The following is a 17504-nucleotide window of genomic DNA, read 5'->3' as shown; positions in this document are numbered from 1 at the left end:
CTCCTTATTCATTGGCATTAAAAGGACAACATCTTGTTGTCGTCTCAATATCTCTGGGTAATCATGGCTCCTCTGGTCTATACTGCTATCTTGTAGGCCAGATGGCATCTTAGGTCAAAATAGAAACAGAAAAAGATGTAAAAGATGAGAGCAAAATGTTACTGGTGCTTTGTAAGGGATGGGGAGTGTGGAATTAGCTTGAAATGGGGCTGGCATGCAGAGGCAGGGCTGAGAAATGATGGTGAAAATGCCTCCAGAAGATACCGTCACTCCCTAGGATCCTTCAAGTACAGGAATGCATGCTCTACCACTGCCCCTTTCATTTTCCTTCCCACTCTGCCCTTCACAGACAAGTTCCTAAAAGATAAGGTTTTTTTTTCTTCAAATGGAAAATGAAGGTGGGAATAATAATTAGCTCACATGATCATTGTGAAATGAAATTGGTTAAAACAGGCAAAGCACTTAGAACCTCAGTTGCATGCAGCCACTGCATGGATGGTTGTTTGCACATCACTAGCATTTCTGTTTTGGAAAAATGGACACAATGCTGTTTTATCTAGGACACAATCTTAATGACTGCCAAGAACACAAATGGGTTATCACGGAGTAAGTAGGTGCTAAGTACATGTCATTTCCCCAATCCATATTCATTCTCTTCCTCCTCCTCCTCCTCCTCCTCCTCCTCCTCCTCCTCCTCCTCCTCCTCCAAAAAAGATGTGTTCATTAAATGTGAGTACATAGGGTCTCTTCTGACCCACCAGAAGAGGGCTGTAGTTGCTGGGAGTTGAACTCAGGACCCCTGAAAGAGTACTCAGTTCTCTTAACTGTTTAGCCATCTCTCCAGCCCCCTTATGAGGGGTCTACTTATACCAACAAATAAAGAGTGTTGTTGAAAGCATCACCACTGCCCTGTTTCATTTAAGCTGTCTTCTAAAATGGCTTAAATACAGCGAGTTTCTTGTTTTTGTGTGTCTCCTGTTTGCTGGATTCAGGTATGCTGAAGTAAATCTTTGGTATGATACAGTGTCAACAGGGAGATATGAAAGTTAATTACGGTTGCTCATTTGAATGTGATAAGAAATGCTCCAGAAGGACTGGAGAGATGGTTGCTCTAACAGAGGACCCAGGTTTGATTCCTAGCATCCCACATGGTTTCTCACAACTCTCCATTACAGCAGATCCAAGGGATCTGACACCCCTTTTTGGCCTCTACAGGTACTGACTACTACACACATGATGCACAAGTACTCATGGAGGTGAAATAGTCATACAGATAAAATAAAATATGAACCTTCTTAAAAAGAGAGCGAAATGCCCAGATGATGAGTAAAACATTTCTCAATATGTTCCAATAGGGGTCTGACCGAAGCAACTGGTAGATCTCTTGAAACTTTCATAAAGATGATTTACTGGGCAGAAGTGAAAGGTTGGACCCAGATGGACAAAGCAAGTCAACAGGCTTGATGCTGTCTTCCTCCTCCTGTTCCATCCCTTTTCTGTGTCTGCTTTTCTCAGCTTCCAGACTGACTGTCATGGTGTAGTTTTCTCTGCTCTGCCTGACCTTCTGGCATAAACTGAGTCTTCTGAAATAATGAACCAAATAAGCCATCATAACCCCCCCCCATTTTAAATTGTTATATTAAACATGTCAGAAAAAAAGATAAAATTAACCAATGGAGAAAATGGGTACCAGCACTAAGAGCACTGCAGTGTGTAAATCCAACTCTGTGGTCCTTATAGCTCTAGAACTGGTTTGTGGGAAGAATTTGTAAAAGGTTTGGAGATACAGTGTAGGAAAGCCTACAATGTGGCAATCAAAACATGGTGCAGGGAGCCCAAATGACCTGCATGCAGAAATCAGTGTAAACAGTACACACTGCTCATGAGGTTACAAAAGGGGATAAGAATTAGAGAAGAGACCATCTTTGTTACATTTAGGTAAAGGAACTGTCTATGTTTTGTTTCTGTCTTGAAACATACGAGCCTGAGCTTAAAGTGATAGACTGATTTCATATAGAAATATTGGAGACAACATAGGATTCAGGCTGTGGCATGTCTGTTATTGGCCAGATTTACAGTACTGTGATAGTAAGAACTCAAGATAGTAAGAATGTAAGAAGAGATAGTAAGAATACACTGAAGGCAGCTCTAGAAGGGGTCAAACCATACATACTGCAGACTCTAAGAAATAAGACCACCATCTCACTTGAGAGACTTTCTCTTGAGGAGACAGGGTGAAAGGAGGTACTCTGCTTATGGATAACCACCTAGAAAAGAGATTTCTCAATTTCAGACACTTGGAAATTCAGAAGTCACTAGGGTTAACAGCACTTTGCTGCTGGTTTTGCTGGCCGTTAGAATATCTTAAGTACTATGTTATGGACCGTCCCTAAAGATTTCATAGGAAGGCCTTGGTCATGTATATCAGGTCAGATTCCCTGAATTGAGTGCCTGAGAGGGCTGTGAGGGAGAATGACAGAAGTTAGAGATGACAAGAAAATAGAATATCTACTATCTCTCAAAAAAAAAAAAAAAAAAAAAAAAAGTTGAAACCAGACTAAAAGAGAAGCTGTGTGTGTGGTGTGCTGCAAATGTCCAAGCCACTGGAGCAAGGCATTCAAAGCTTGTCAGAGCTCACATCAATACACAAATCACAGGAGACTCAAGACACAGAGACACAGCAAGCGTTGTCTGCCCTTCTGCATTTCACTTTGGCTTCCGTCTCACATCCTTACCATATCCTCCTCCATCCTTTTGGGAAAGGGACATTTGCTCTGTGCCATTGTACACTGAAAGTGTATAATTTTCTTTTCAATTTCTATAGAAGCGTATGGTTAAAATTTGCCTTGCATCTTAAAGGAGGTTTTAATTCTGGATGTTTGAAATCTGTTAAGATTGTGAAGATTACTGAGCCCCATGAAATCGAATGAATGCTTTCTGTATTATAAGATTGCTTTCTGTATTATGAGATTGATATTAGCCTTTTGGGAGGCCAGAGGTGGAACATTAAGGTTTAAGGGGATAATATGTGTAAGTGTCAAGTGGATGAGAGGCAGACTTTGCTATTTAATCTCAACTGTCAACTTGATTGGATTAATAAATGCTTAGGAGATTAGTAAAGCACACTTGTCTGTAAGATCATTTCCAGAGACAACTGGATCAAGAGGACTCTCACCCAATCAATTGATTAATCTTTTGGTGGATTCTTAATATAATAGCATTATTGAGAGGTGAGGAAAGACAGGAGGTAGGATTTAGGTTGAAGAAGTAGGTCACTGTCTGAATGTACTATATATTGCCATGGAGTCTTTCTATATCATATTTTAGCTCTGTTTCTTGGTAGTTGTGATGTAAACTGTTATGTTCTGTCATGATCTCCCCCTCTCGATGAACTGAATCTTCTGAGACCTTATGCCAGATTAATCTTTCTTTTATAAGGTGTTTTTACTGGGTTCTCGGCTACAGCAATTCATAAGTCTTAATTAATAAAGGGTATTGATATTAGAAGGTGCAACTGGGTGGAAGGAGTCTTGAAATTCCATCTAAACTCTGTCTCTGCCTCTCTACATGAACTTGAATAATTTTTCCATCATTCTGAGTTTTTGTTTTCCTGTTTACATGTTCAAGGTAGACAGTGGCTTGGTTTAGAAGAACTCTACAGTTCCCCTTTCCCCTGCCAGTAGTCCTTGTCTGCAATTTTAGTGTATGTCAACAGGTAAGATGACCACAAAATCTGCTGTTGGTTTTTTTCTTTATTCATGTATTTATATCCCAAAATGCTGCATCCCTGCCCATCCCCCTCACAAAGTTTCTCCCCTCATTCCCCCTCCTCAGGTATCCTTCCACCTCTAGTGCATGAAATATCTGCAGGATTTGGTGCATCTTATCCTAAAGAGGCCAGAGAAGGGCATCTCTATGCTGCATATATGCCAAGGGCATCAGATCAGCCCATGTAATACTCGTTGGTTGGTAGTTCAGTCTCTGGGAGCTCCCAGTGGTCCAGGTTAGTTGAGACTATTGGTCTTCCTGTGGGGTTGCCATTGCCTTCAGGGACCTTCATTCCTTCCACATAGGAATCCCCAACTTCTGTCCAATGTTTGGCTGTGGGTATCTGCATCTGTCTCAGTAAGTTACTAGGTAGAGCCTCTTAGAGGACAGATATGCTAGGCTTCTGTCTGCAAGCACAACATAGCATTACTAATAGTATCAGAGATTGGTGCCTACCCACAGGATGGATCCTAAGTTGGGTTGGTCATCAGTCGGTTATTCCTTGAGTCTTTGCTCCATGTTTGTCCCTTTATTTTTTTCAGATAGGACCAATTGTGGGTTAAAAGTTTTATAGGTGGGTTGGTGTTCCCATCACTCTATTGTCTAGCTGATAGAGGTCATTTTTTCGGGTTCCAGAAGCCTAATGATGGGCATTCCACCTAAGGTGACATTCATTAACTACTTGGAGCCTCCATCATCTTACATCTCTGGGACTTCCTAGAGATTGTTCCCATCCTCTTCCCCCAGAAGCTACATATTTCCATTCATTTTCCTGAATTTCTGGCCTTCTTTCCTGTCTCTCCCCATACTTCATTTTTTAATTGGGTTATTTGATGTCTAAATTCTTGAGTTCTTTAAATATTTTGTACATTAGCCTTTTGTTGAACGTAGAGTCGGTGAAGATTCTTCCCAATCTGTAGGTTGCCGTGTTATCCTACTGACAGTGTCCTTTGCCTCACAGAAGCTTTTCAGTTTTATGAGGTCCCATTTATCAATTGCTGATCTTAGAGCCTGAGCCATTGGTGTTCTGTTCAGGAAATTTTCCCCTGTCCCAATATATCGGAGACTATTTCCTACTTTCTTTTCTATTAGATTCAGTGTATCTGGTTTTATGTGGAGGTCCTTGATCCACTTGAACTTGAGCTTTGTGCAGGGTGATAAATATGGATCAGTTTGCATTCTTCTACAGTTAGACATCCAGTTGCAGACATCCAGTTAAAATAGCACCATTTGTTGATAATGCTTTCCTTGTGCTATTGTAAGGTTTTGACTTCTTTGACAAAATCAAGTGTTCATAGGTATGTGGGTTTTTGTCTGGGTCTTAGGTTCTATCCCATTGATCAACTTGACCTTTTCTGTGCCAATACAATATGGCTTTTATATGGTGATTCCTCCAGAGGTTCTTTTATTATTCAGAATTGTTTTAGCTATCTTGGGATTTTTGTTTTTCCATATGAAGTTGGGAATTGCTCTTTTAAAGTCTGTAAAAAAAAATTGTGTTGGGGTTTTGATAGGAATTGGAATGAATCTGTAGATTGCTTTTGGTAAGATGGCCATTTTTACTATGCACTTAAAGAAATGTTCAACATCCTTAGTCATCAGGGAAATGCAAATCAAAAAGTTCCTGAGAGTCTACCTTATACCAATCAGAATGGCAAAGATCAAAAACTCAAGCAACAGCTCATGTTAGTCAGGTAGAAATAAAAGCTGTACATTTGTGTCCCTCTCGTGTATTAAAAGTATACAAAAACAGACCATGGTCCTTTTTGTGTATATAAACAAGCTCTGTTTTACTCTTTGCAGGCTAGTTTAGGAGCCTTTTTTCTAGTGTAATAGTTCTATCTCTCTCTTTCTCTCTCTCCTAAGTGTGCGCACGTACACACGCACACACACACAAACACACACAAACACACACACACACAAAGCAACAACACCAACCCTAACAAACAAATAAACAAAAACATTAGGATCCAATCAGAGATTATGCCAGGACCTGAAAAGGTGGCTCCTTGGTTAAGGAGGGCCCTGATTCTACTCCTAGCACCCACATAAAACAGCTTATACCACACACAACTCAAGTCCTGGGAGTTCAGATGGCTTCTTTTCACTTCCAGAGACACCTGTATGCAAATGATACACATACACACTTTTAGGCTCCCACATACATGCGCATAAAATAAAATTTTAAGTCTTAAAAAAATCTTATTCTCAGTAGTCTTTATTTCTTATAGTTACATCCAAAAGAAACTTGGGACAACGTGTCCCTGAGTACCTCCCAGCACTTCTTCACCCCCTACCCTAAACCCCTCCATCCCAAGAGCTTCGCTTCACTTCTCTTCCTTCAGCTTCTGATACCTATATATGCCATCCATTTTGGCTATGTACTCTCTTGGATTCCATGTGTCTGTTGGCCTCTTGATTCTTCTCTTATTTCCCCACTTGATCCTCTGCTCTTAGTGTCCGGTCCCCCTTCATGTCACTTTCTCTTCTCTTCTCTTCCTTTCTCACTCTCCCTCTTTCCTGTCATGGCCTACTGTAGTCTGCTGGCCATATTCTGTCTGGACCCTTCCAGATGCCCTGGCTGTTCTTTCCCTCAGATCTACAATACAATCCTTTTTCTCAACCACACCTGGTAGTGATCATGTTCTCATTTTGCTTCACCTACTTCTGGCCTTTACCAGGGTTGACAACAAGCTGGATGTATAGCATTAAGAGCAGACAAAATTCTGGGCTCCTACAATGAGGCTCCAGATGGCAACAAAAGTTAGAAGGTATCTGAGAAGTGACTATAAGTCTCCTGAAATCTGTTTTCAGCATACATGGCAGCTAAAAAGGCAATGAAGAGTCACAGAGAGTGGTTAGCAGGAGAAGCTGAGGAGTCTATGAAGGACGTCAAAGGATTATGAAGGTAAAAAGTTATGAAGACATAGTGAACCTATTACTTTGCATGTTAGCTTAAAATACTAATTAGATAAAAAAAATACAGTGGAAACAGTAAGACTAGGTGACTGGGAGAGTTCCAGAGAGCTGAGAAGGACTAAGAACCAAGGGTCATTTTACCCATACTTAGGAGCTTCATCCCTAGCCCCTGATAAGTGGAAAGGTCCTGATTCCCCCAAATCCCATCGCTGCAGCAGTAGCTGCTGGAATTAAAGACTTAGAGCTTGCTCTGATTTGGGTGCCTAGAGCTGTAAATCTCTAGCTTTCAAAGCTTGGAGTCATAAATTTCTACTTCTCAGGTCTCAAACTTAAAGCCCCTGAGGTTTGAAAGCCCTCAAAATTCAGGAGCCCAGGGATGTCAACACAGAAAGGGTTCCCTCACCTGTTTGTTATTTCTATCTAAATAGAGGAAAGTAACCCCAGTTAATACTTTGTGATATCAGGAGGATGAACTTGGATTGGCTGGAGTTGGGCCAGTCCCTAGGTGTCTTCCCTATGCTGAGAAAACTGGCACAACTCAAAGACACAAAAAAAAAAACCATGAATATTTCAAGAGCAATGGCCTCTCAGAGATGGTGACGGAAGGCTTAGCCATGGCAGAATTAAGTGTTTTCTTTGATTTAGTTTCATGTTTTATGTAAAGTTTATGTGCTGCCAGACAACCAACAGATACACAGCTTGCATCCACAACTGTGCCATGGCTGATACTGCTTACATATTGGTGAACTTTCTACTTTGGGCTCTCTTCCCCTTCCAATGTTTCATTCATTATTACTTCCTCCATGCCTAGTCAAGATGTAAGGATTCTCCAGAAATGCTAGATAATAAAAAAGACACAAACTGTCTTTATGTCTTATCTACCACATTAAACCCCCATACTATTTTCATACTGCATTAATATTGTATTTCTATTGTTACTTAGTACCACAACTTAAAACAACACAAATTACTTATATTACTGTTTTACAGGTTAGTGATTCTCTTCCTTAGTTTAGGATTCTTATGCAGTTGCACTGGGTTTGGCGGGATAATCTATGAGACCAGGCACTTCTGAAGGTCAGTCAATCACTTCTGTTTATCCCACACGCAAACTCCCTTTTTGGTGTAAAGTAAGATAACAGGATGCTCATTGATTTTTAAAAATTATTGTGTATTTATTGTTAGAGGGATTTTTTTCTGCTCATCTGAAAATCACAAGTTACAATTCAAGGTCATCTTGTGTGAGTGGGCTACAAATATATCAATATTACTAGTAATAATAGCCATCATCATCATAAAGCCAAATGAAACAAGAAAGCAAGAAAAGGAGCTGTGCTGTGTTATATAAGCAGTCTTCCTCTCCCTGTGAAGAAGTGCAGACCTTGTGAGTTAGGAAAGAATGTTGAAAGTCAATAGAGAACCTTGTAATTGCTAGCAATTCTCCTGAAATGGGACTTGATGCTCTGTTCCTATCAGGTTAATCACATAAGTGGATAAAGGGGATGGAGGACTGTTATAAAATCAAGTGCTCTGCTTGTGGGATTATCTCTCAGTGGTGGAGTTTTCTCAGTTAGCAGGCACAAGGCCTGTATTCAAACTCTGGTAACACACACACACACACGCACACACACACACACACACACACACACACACACAAACACACACCCTAGGTGAGTTTGAGGGTTCTGAAGGCAAAGTCAGGGAACCTTTGCTTTATTTGCCTTCCTGGACTAGTAATATGTGTTTGAATTTTTCTCATTGATGACAGGACTGCTCAACTGAACTCACTTTTATGAAAACCAATGACTCTAATGCCTTCGTGGCAAGCATAGAACAAGAGAGCTTTGAACAGTCTTGCTCAGATAAGGATGACATATAAAAGCTAGTGGATATTTCTTATGCACTATAAGGAAAAGGGAAAAGTTACTGTATAGATAGACCTATCTGGTCTTACATGACCTCACAGTGAATGAAGAATACCAAGCAGCAGATGTCAGCATAAATCACATCTCTGTGAATCAGGTGAGAACATACAGGTTCTTATAGGTACAGAAATTTAAGAGAAAGGTGGATGGGAACAGAACAAATAGCAGGTAGCAACCAGAGGTGGTGGCACAACACCACACATCATCTTGACTCCCTAGGAATGCTTAGAAAAAAAAAGGAGGTTAAAAAAAATACAGTAGTGACTAAAATTCATTTTCTACTTTCAATAGATATAGGAGGTCAAAAATGATATTCAGTTTAAGAAACATCATAGAGGATTCTCCTCAATTCAGGTGCTCATAAATTTGTCTGGCCCAAATACCATATACACTATGCACAAGCATTATTAATATAATATTTTTCTCATAGAGAAATGGTGTTTTGCAGATCCCAAATTATTGTCCATTGACTTATTTTTTCTTTTTTATCATGCATTTGAATATATAGCATGTGTGCATATACGTATCTGTGTCTGCATATGTGTGAAGATACATGTATATAGGTGCATGTGCACATGTCTGTATGTACCTGTGGGGGACCAAGGTGGAATCAAAAATCTTCCTCTATCATTTTCTTTTTAAACCTTATTCTTTGAGTCAGGGTCTCTTGGTCAAATTCAGAGCTTGCTGATTCAGCTAGTCTTGGTTATCAGCTTGCTCTGGGAATCTCATTTGTCTGCCTTCTGAGGCTGTAATTACATGTAGGCTGACATAGTGACCCAGGATTTATGTGGCTTCTGGGGACCAGAACTTGGTCCTATTGATCACACAGAAAGCACTGAACCATCTTCTATCCCTCTGCTGTTTTCTTTCATCCTGCAGGGGGAAAAAAATCTGTACATTTAAAAACTGTTGTTCTGTTTGGAAGTATTAAGAAACTGAGAGGTCAGTGTTGATTCCCAGCTAGCTAATGATTAAATTATGACTGAAATCCATCTCACTCAGATCAACGCCTCTCTAATTGGCAGCAAAACATCTCCAAATGGATTGGCTCTAGGAATGATATTGAAGTTGTGAAACTTTATCCTCTATCCTGCCACCTGGTGGTAAAACCTTAGGAAGACACTCTACTTCCACATAGATTCATTTATTCATCTAGGACGGAACCTGTGTTGCACATTAGTTGTGAAGGATTGCTTATTTTGTTTGTTTGTTTTAATGCAAAGTATAATGGTGCTTGGGAAACAGCCCAGTTGATTAAATAGTGCAAACATAAAGAACTGAGTTTGAGTCTCACAAGCCACAGAAAAGAAAGGGGGTGGGAGGGGAAGGGTGGAAGGAGAATGAAGAGAGAGAGAGAGAGTGAGAGAGAGAGAGAGAGAGAGAGAGAGAGAGAGAGAGAGAGAGAGAGAGAGAGAAACAGAGACAGAGAGACAGAGAGACAGAGAGACAGAGACAGAGAGACAGAGAGAAAGAGAGAGAGAGCTTTATGTTTTGTGCTTGTGAACCCATGGTTGTGGTAGAGTCAGAGACATGCAGATGTCTTGAGACTTGATAGCCAGCCAGCCTAGCCGAGGTTCAGACCAGTGAGGGATCATACCTCAAAAGAAAAAGAAAAGGTGAGTGAGCCTGAAGATAGACACTAGAGGGTGTCCTCTAGCATCTACATACAAGCACACAAATCTGCACATATACATATATGAACACAGAAACACACAGATATAAGATGTAATTATTTTTTTATAACAGATGAAGTTTATTAGGAGGGGACACATGTGAAATAAACATGTTTTAAGCCTTTAACAGGCTATTGTCCTATCTATTCCATGCAGCAGAGTTTGCTAACATCCATTGTACAAGAGTTTTAACGGTGTCCTCTTAATCTAGAGGGAAATCCCTGAAAACATAGCAGACTACTGGATTTTCTCTTGCTCTTCTCTTATTTTTTTCAGTTTATGTTCACGAGAGGAAAGATAGATACCACACTCCTAGACATGCATGGCACACCATGCTATATTCACGGAGTCCTCACCGCCATATTCAACTTCTGAATTTCATTGCTCAGGGACATCAACCCTGATGAGGAAGAAGCCTTAGTATTTAAGGAATGAGAAATGATGCTAAGCTTTTCAGAAAAGCCATTATCATGCTCTGGAGACACAGATTTGGAAAAATCCACTGGAATTATTTGTCCACTGATCAGTGCTGCAGTATGAGCAAACCCCCCTCTCCCTTACTGGGTCCCACTTTTCCAGTACGAAGACTAAAGAGTTGACTACAGGGTTCTCAATCAGACTTCTAATACATAGGCATGCACAGCACATGAAAAAAAAACTCTTCCATTTTCTGGGACTTGCATTTCCTTGGTTGTCTGTCTGTACTTATCTGAGCTACATGTTTCAAATGCAGCTGCCGCTTGTTTGAAGTATGCCACGTGACTCATGTGAAGATGAATCTGGCCCAGCCCCTTGATCACATGATTTACTGGTGAAGATGTAGGGGTGAGAATCAAGTTTGTCCAATGTGATTATCCAGGCTCTGTCATTAGAGCAAGTAAGAAAGAACTGTGCTTGTCCAGAGGACTCAGGGTAGAGAAGCTGTAGTAGGTCAGAGAATGACATGGCATGGGAGAAAGCAGAGCTAGAAAGGGGAGAGTCATTCTCATCCGTTTGCTTGAGCTGCTAAAGTCACGGGTACCTGCACATTGCCTTTGGCAACAAGTTTTCCCACTTTGCCTCAACTACTCTGTGTCAACTTTCTGTCACTTCTAATCCTGAAAACTGAAATGACTAAACTCTTCACCCACCTCTAAAGACCCATTATCTCTTGATCTAAACTACAGGTTTACTGGTCTTCTAACCTTCAGCTATTTTCCCACTGTTATAGAGATGTGTCAACAGTGTATTTCCTCTTTTAAAGTCTTATTTGGAGAACTTAGTCCAGAGTAGTGACGTCTCTCATTGTCCCTGCCCTCCTCTGCTTCCTGTTTTAAGATGAATATTGCTGGTGTACTGAATTGAATCAACAGATTTCCTGGGTTCTCACTCAACTTAATGGTTGAGACAAACCTAGAGCAAGTTGTCTGTGCTATAATATATTCCAGGTGTTGTAAGGAAGGTACGCACAGACAATAGGAAGATCTCTACCACTTCCTGGGTGGGAGGGGGGAGGAAGGGGGATGGCTTCAGAAAGGACAAAGATCTGAAAGCATGTCCACTTATTTGCTGCAAGGGTTGACAGAGAAATTGACTCTAAGTGAAGGGCAAGAAGCCTTAAACAAGCAGCATGTTCTAAGAATTGCATCTAATCAGGTCCATTTGGCTCTAGCGTAGACTGATGTCAAGTGGTGAGTGATGTGCATAGAGGTGTTGGAAAGAAGCCAAATGGAGAGAACTGAATGCAGGGCTGAGCCTGTCTGGGAATAGCATTGCTTCTGCAGCATATGTTTGGACAACCCCCACTTCAACACATCACATACCTACGCATACATGCACATAAATTGACTTGACAAAACTTCAAGTTCATGAGATATAACCGCACCTATAATTGTAGCTCAGAAACTTAAAATTTAAATAACTGTCAAAGGCAATTCTTACAAAACAAAACATCAATTTTTGGAATGAATTTTCATAGGCAATAGGTATCTTCACTTCTCCTTTATCTTTATTTTATACTAGATACTGGAATCCCAGGAAAGAAAACATTTCCTCCCGTTACACCAACCCATTTTAGCCATCTGTACCATTTTCGTAATACCAACTGATGCATGCTTTCCAAAAGCCATTTCTGAGACCAATTTCCCAAAGAAGCCTATTACCAGCTTGGAGTCTCAGCTACAACATCATCTAAACCACACCAAAGAATCTATACTGGGTACTATTTTCGTCTTACTGACTTCCCCTGCATACACTGTGTTCATGGAGCAAAGACAGGTTGTGTTTTAATATCTAAAACACTATGAGCTTCTAGAATTCAAAGCCTCTCATGAAGGACACTTACATTATATTATCTCATTTTTCTAAAAATTCAAAAAGGTTGGTTTAATAACCCCACCTCACAGAAGAGGAGACCCCAGCAGCCTGGTATTTGAAGGGGCACAAAAGGAGTAAGTTTAAGCCAGCAATTCTCAACCTTTCTAATGCTGTGACCTTTTCTTATAGTTCTTCATGTTATGTGATTCCCAACCATAAAGTTATTTTTGTTGCTACTTCATAATTGTAATTTTGCTACTATTATGTATTGGGGTGTGTGTGTGTGTGTGTGTGTGTGTGTGTGTGTGTGTGTGTATTTTCTGATTATCTAGGACACCCCTGTGAAAGAGTCGTTTGACCCCAAGGAGGTCATAATGCACAGGTAGAGAAATGCTGCTTTACACTGCTTTACTTCCATCTGCTTCCCCTTGCAGAGAGGGTCCTGAGTATATAAATAGCTCCTGGGCCAAAGAAACTCACCACACATCCTGAGGAGTCCACCTGGCGGTCAGACACACACTTGAAGTTGCGGGTGCAGCCCCCATTGTTCCTTGAGCAGTCACGGACGGGACCAAAGGAGGACAGCAGGTCATTGATGGTTTCAAAGTACGTGGACAGCATTGCTTCTTCCCTTGGGGGGAAAAAAGGATGGTTAAGCCTCAGAAATAGCTGGATAATTGTTTGTTTGGTTTGGTTTTTATTGCTCTTTATTAATATAAGTTCAACACATTAGAAATCATTGTTCATTTTGTTTTTAATTAGGAAAATAATGCAAATAAAAGGCTAAAGGGAGACACCAATGAAGGGCATAGTGCTTCCATCCAGTTGTGCTAAGGAAAAGGAGATTTACATATTCACATATTATCTCATTTACCCACACAATTATGGAAGGTAATTGGTTATGAGATTTCAACTTTACCAGCAGAGCAGCTGTGTGCTAGAAATGTGAATTTTCTTTCCTAAGGACTACCAAGAACTTATGCTGTAAGGTAACTACTAAAGACTAGCTTCCATCGTAACCGTTTGTATCAAGTTCCACCGTTGCCCCACTCACAGAAAGTTCAATCTACTACAAAACTCGGTGCTTTAACTATGTATTTGTATGGGTCTCAAACACTGCACACAGTAGCTATACGTTTCAAATATTATTATTCTGACATCAATTTATAAAATTGAGGCTATAAATGTTGTAGAATTTATCTCCAAATTGCCAAGGCTATAAATACAAGATCCAACCAGAAACACAAGATTCTAGCCCAAGTATACCAAAAATGATTGTTTACAAACCATGTCATGAAGCTCAAATTGTTGAATCTGTTAACAACTACTGTTGGGATGGTCACAGAATTCTCGTCAAATGAGGTTCTTCTTATAGACCTGCCACAGATATGATGGTATTCCATAAATGGATTCTATAATATGGGCAGTATAGGCAAAAGTTTCTGTTACTATTTTATGAAAAAAGAGCTTGTCAAAAAGTAATATGCTTGTACTGGGTTAGACATGAGTCTTGCAGATGCAGTCATTAGTAAGGGGATCCCGCTGGAGATGGGAAATGGGAGTGTCTTCTCCTATGAGATGTTGCTCCTAGATCCCAGAATGGCAAAAAGGCAAATGTAAGAACAGAAAGAGCTGGTGACAGATCACAACAATGACGCTTCCCATTCTTTATCCATTCAAGCCCACAGTTCCCAGGTTGGGTTTCCAAACTCATTTTCTTTTTCTAATCTTTCTCCCTTCAGTCTGAGTATTATAATGATTGGCAGTGAACTTGGTAAATCCAGCTCTAATTAGATATTCCTCTGTTCAGTAACTCGTCTGTACTTCCAGAAGAGCACTTAAAGTAGTTTTCTTGGCCCTCAAGGCTCTTCACAATCTTTCCCCTGGATACCTATTTTTGATGGCTCTTTTTTAGTTATCTCCTGGGCTACCTCAGGAATTAACTACTACCTAAGCAACTGGGTACACCTGTGAGGGATGTTTTCTGAATTCAATTATTTGAGATAGGAAGCCCCATTTTTAATCCAAGTCTTCTGACATGAGAAAATACACCTGTATTGTATATCTTTTAAGGTGGGAAAAGATATCTTTAGTTTAGGCCACACCTTCTGCTAGAAGCTAATATAAAGGACAGGGAAGAAGGATGCTTGCTCTTTGTGTGCTTTCTCTTGCTGTCACTGGCAATTGCATTCTCTCACTAACATTAGAGACGACTTCTTCAGGATTCTGACATACACTAAAGATCAGCTGAGACAGCATTGTGGACTGAACAACTACTGGTTTCTTAAACCTTCCTCTGATAGATAGGCATTGTTGGATTATCTGACCCTAGTCTGTAAGCTGCTTAAATTAATACAATATATACACATCTATTATATATTATATAATATCAATAATATATTAATACATACTAGATATTTAATAAATATTATATATACATATACTCAAAATGGACAAAAGTTTCTGTTGCTGTTTTATGGAATATATTTATGTGACAGTTTGTATATGCTTTGCCCAGGGAGTGGCATTATTTGGAGGAATGACTTTGTTGTAGTAGGTGTGGCCTTGTTAGAAGAAGTGTGCCACTGTGGGCGTGGGCTTTACGACCCTGATCTTAGCTGCCTGAAGTCAGTCTTCTCATAGCTGCTTTTGGAACAAGATGTAGAACTTTCAACAGCTCCTGCACCATACCTGCCTGGATGCTTCCACTGTCCTGCCTTGATGATAATGGACTGAAACTTTGAACCTATAAGCCGGTCCCAATTAAATATTGTCCTTATAAGAGTTGCCTTGGTCATGGTGTGTCTTCACAGCAATGACAATGTACTTATTCATATAAATATATTTATTCATATACTCATTCTATCAACTATATTCCTCTAGAGAACCTTTTTGACCTCTATTTGACTCTATTTACTCTATCTTCATATTTTCTATTGCTTGATCTCCTGCTTATTATTCTTTGAAAACTGAAACTTAAGTCAGTCATTATAAAAGCAGATTCAGGAATACAGTTATACACAGGGGCATGACTGAGGACCCCTCTTGAGAGATGCATCTATAAAAAGAGAGCAAGTCAAGACTTGGTAAAGGATCCACAGTAAACCATTAGTTGATATTGTGTCAAGTTCAGGGTCTTAGGAGGACATTTATCGACATCCCAGATGATAACAAAGCACCTGGGCCTTTGCATTCCCATATCCTTTGGCTGTTGTATGGACTGCTGACCAAAAGAAAACAAATGGGTATCATTGGGTAAGGCAGTTTCCTGTGGCTAAAGGATACTACAGATTCAGGCCTGGCAATTACTGATGCTTCCATGTAGAGAATCACGAGAGTCAGCCCAGATGATAGAACAGGTGTCAGTATGTTCAATCTGAGTGTACCTGGATGCTTGGGACCAGAATTGTCTCCTACTTAGGAGTTTTCAGGGTGGTGAGCAGTATAGATTGTATATACTTAAATTATTCAACACCCGTATTCCTAAAATCTAAATTTTAAAATGCTATAAAACCTGCAGTTTTGATTATTGCCTTATAACTTGCAGGCTGTCTGAATGCTAATTACATTTTCCTTTCTGTCTAAGATATTTATCTCTGAATTATTTTCCTGAAGAAATACCAAGACACCTTGAAAACTGATTAAATTCTTACATGCATTCATCCATTCATTCATATACACATATATCTTATGTGTTTATTGACTAGCTAGTTAATATGTACTAGACCCTGCTTTATGTCATGGGATACAGCAGTGGCCTCAGACAAGTCTTTCTCACTACACCTCATTGTTATGTCTTTCACAGAGCCTTCTCTTCTTACTAGAGTGAATTCCTTTATCTTGTGGGTACACTGCTTAAATCTGTGACATCATTGCATGTTGTTAGCAGTTCCATTGTCTACTAAGGAGAAAATAAGAACAGGAAAGGAGACAAGCACAGAGAAGTGGTTAGGAAAAGAAAGAAACCGAGGCACAGACACATAGTCACCAAGAGCTAGTAAAGAGAAGCAGAAAATAGACAGGAAGACAGACAGATGGGCAGACAGCCCTGCTAAGGGAGAGATACACACATAGTGAGTAAAGGACCATTAAATGGGGACAAAAGAAGTATGAAAAGAGACATAAAAAGGAAGAGACAGAATAGGAGAAAGAGAAATAAAGGAGAAAATACATAGGAAGAGGAGAGTCAGAGAGCAGGAGAAGATGAGCAAGATTAAGAAAGAGAGGGGATAAGTGAAAGATGTGGACTGGAAAATAAAAGAATGACAGAGGAAAAAACAGAGAGAAGTAAAATAAAATAAGTAAAAGATGCCACCTTTCTGCAGGACCTAAAGACTACAAATGAGCAGACCGCTAGCTCTGAAAAAAAAAAAAAATCAATTCTCCATAAGCAGCGTGCACATGGGGAGCTCTACTTAAGACACAAAGGCCTGACACAAGGCTCTTGCTAAGCCAAGAGGAGCGATTATGTCCAGACAGGAAATGAAGCAAGTAAGCACTAGAGAGGAAAGAAGTTCAGGGCAGACACTGCGGTTTTTTTCCTTAAAGCTTGAGAACTCAGTCCATCATTCTGGCCTGAGTTTGGGTTTTGGGGTTGTTGTACTCTGTTGTACTTAGCCCCAGGAGCATCAAATTAGGGGTGAATAAAGGATTGAGTGGGCACCCCCAGAGACAGAGGCAAGCTGGAGTGATAGGTGTAAGAGCAGGGCACCAGAGATCTGAATGTGAAACTAGTTTTTTTTTGACAAACGTTGCCACCATCAACTTCCCCACTAATGATAGCTTCCCCATTAATGATTTCCTGGGCATGTGCTATATGCAAAGTATAGTGTAGGGTCTTTTTGTTTTGTTTTTTCCTATGCAATTGCTTTCAATTTTCTAATAGCCTTGTAAGCTACATAGTTTTTCCTTCCATTGGGTA

At 40.1% G+C, this 17504-nt stretch overlaps 1 protein-coding gene across 4 annotated transcripts in view; it reads right to left on the bottom strand.

The window, feature by feature from the left end:
* The window catches only part of Astn2 (astrotactin 2), a 917671-nt gene that overhangs the window by 378769 nt on the left and 521398 nt on the right, over positions 1–17504 (bottom strand). For all 4 annotated transcript variants that reach the window (XM_034502232.2, XM_034502233.2, XM_076934798.1 and 1 more), the window contains one exon: positions 13064–13214. In XM_034502232.2, coding sequence (XP_034358123.1) covers positions 13064–13214 — 151 coding nt within the window. The remainder of the gene's footprint in view (positions 1–13063; positions 13215–17504) is intronic.

The sequence above is a fragment of the Arvicanthis niloticus genome, chromosome 5 (assembly GCF_011762505.2).
Source record: "Arvicanthis niloticus isolate mArvNil1 chromosome 5, mArvNil1.pat.X, whole genome shotgun sequence".
Taxonomy (NCBI): domain Eukaryota; kingdom Metazoa; phylum Chordata; class Mammalia; order Rodentia; family Muridae; genus Arvicanthis; species Arvicanthis niloticus.
The sequence above is the reverse complement of the archived record's forward strand: the minus strand, read 5'-3'. Positions and strand labels throughout refer to the sequence as shown.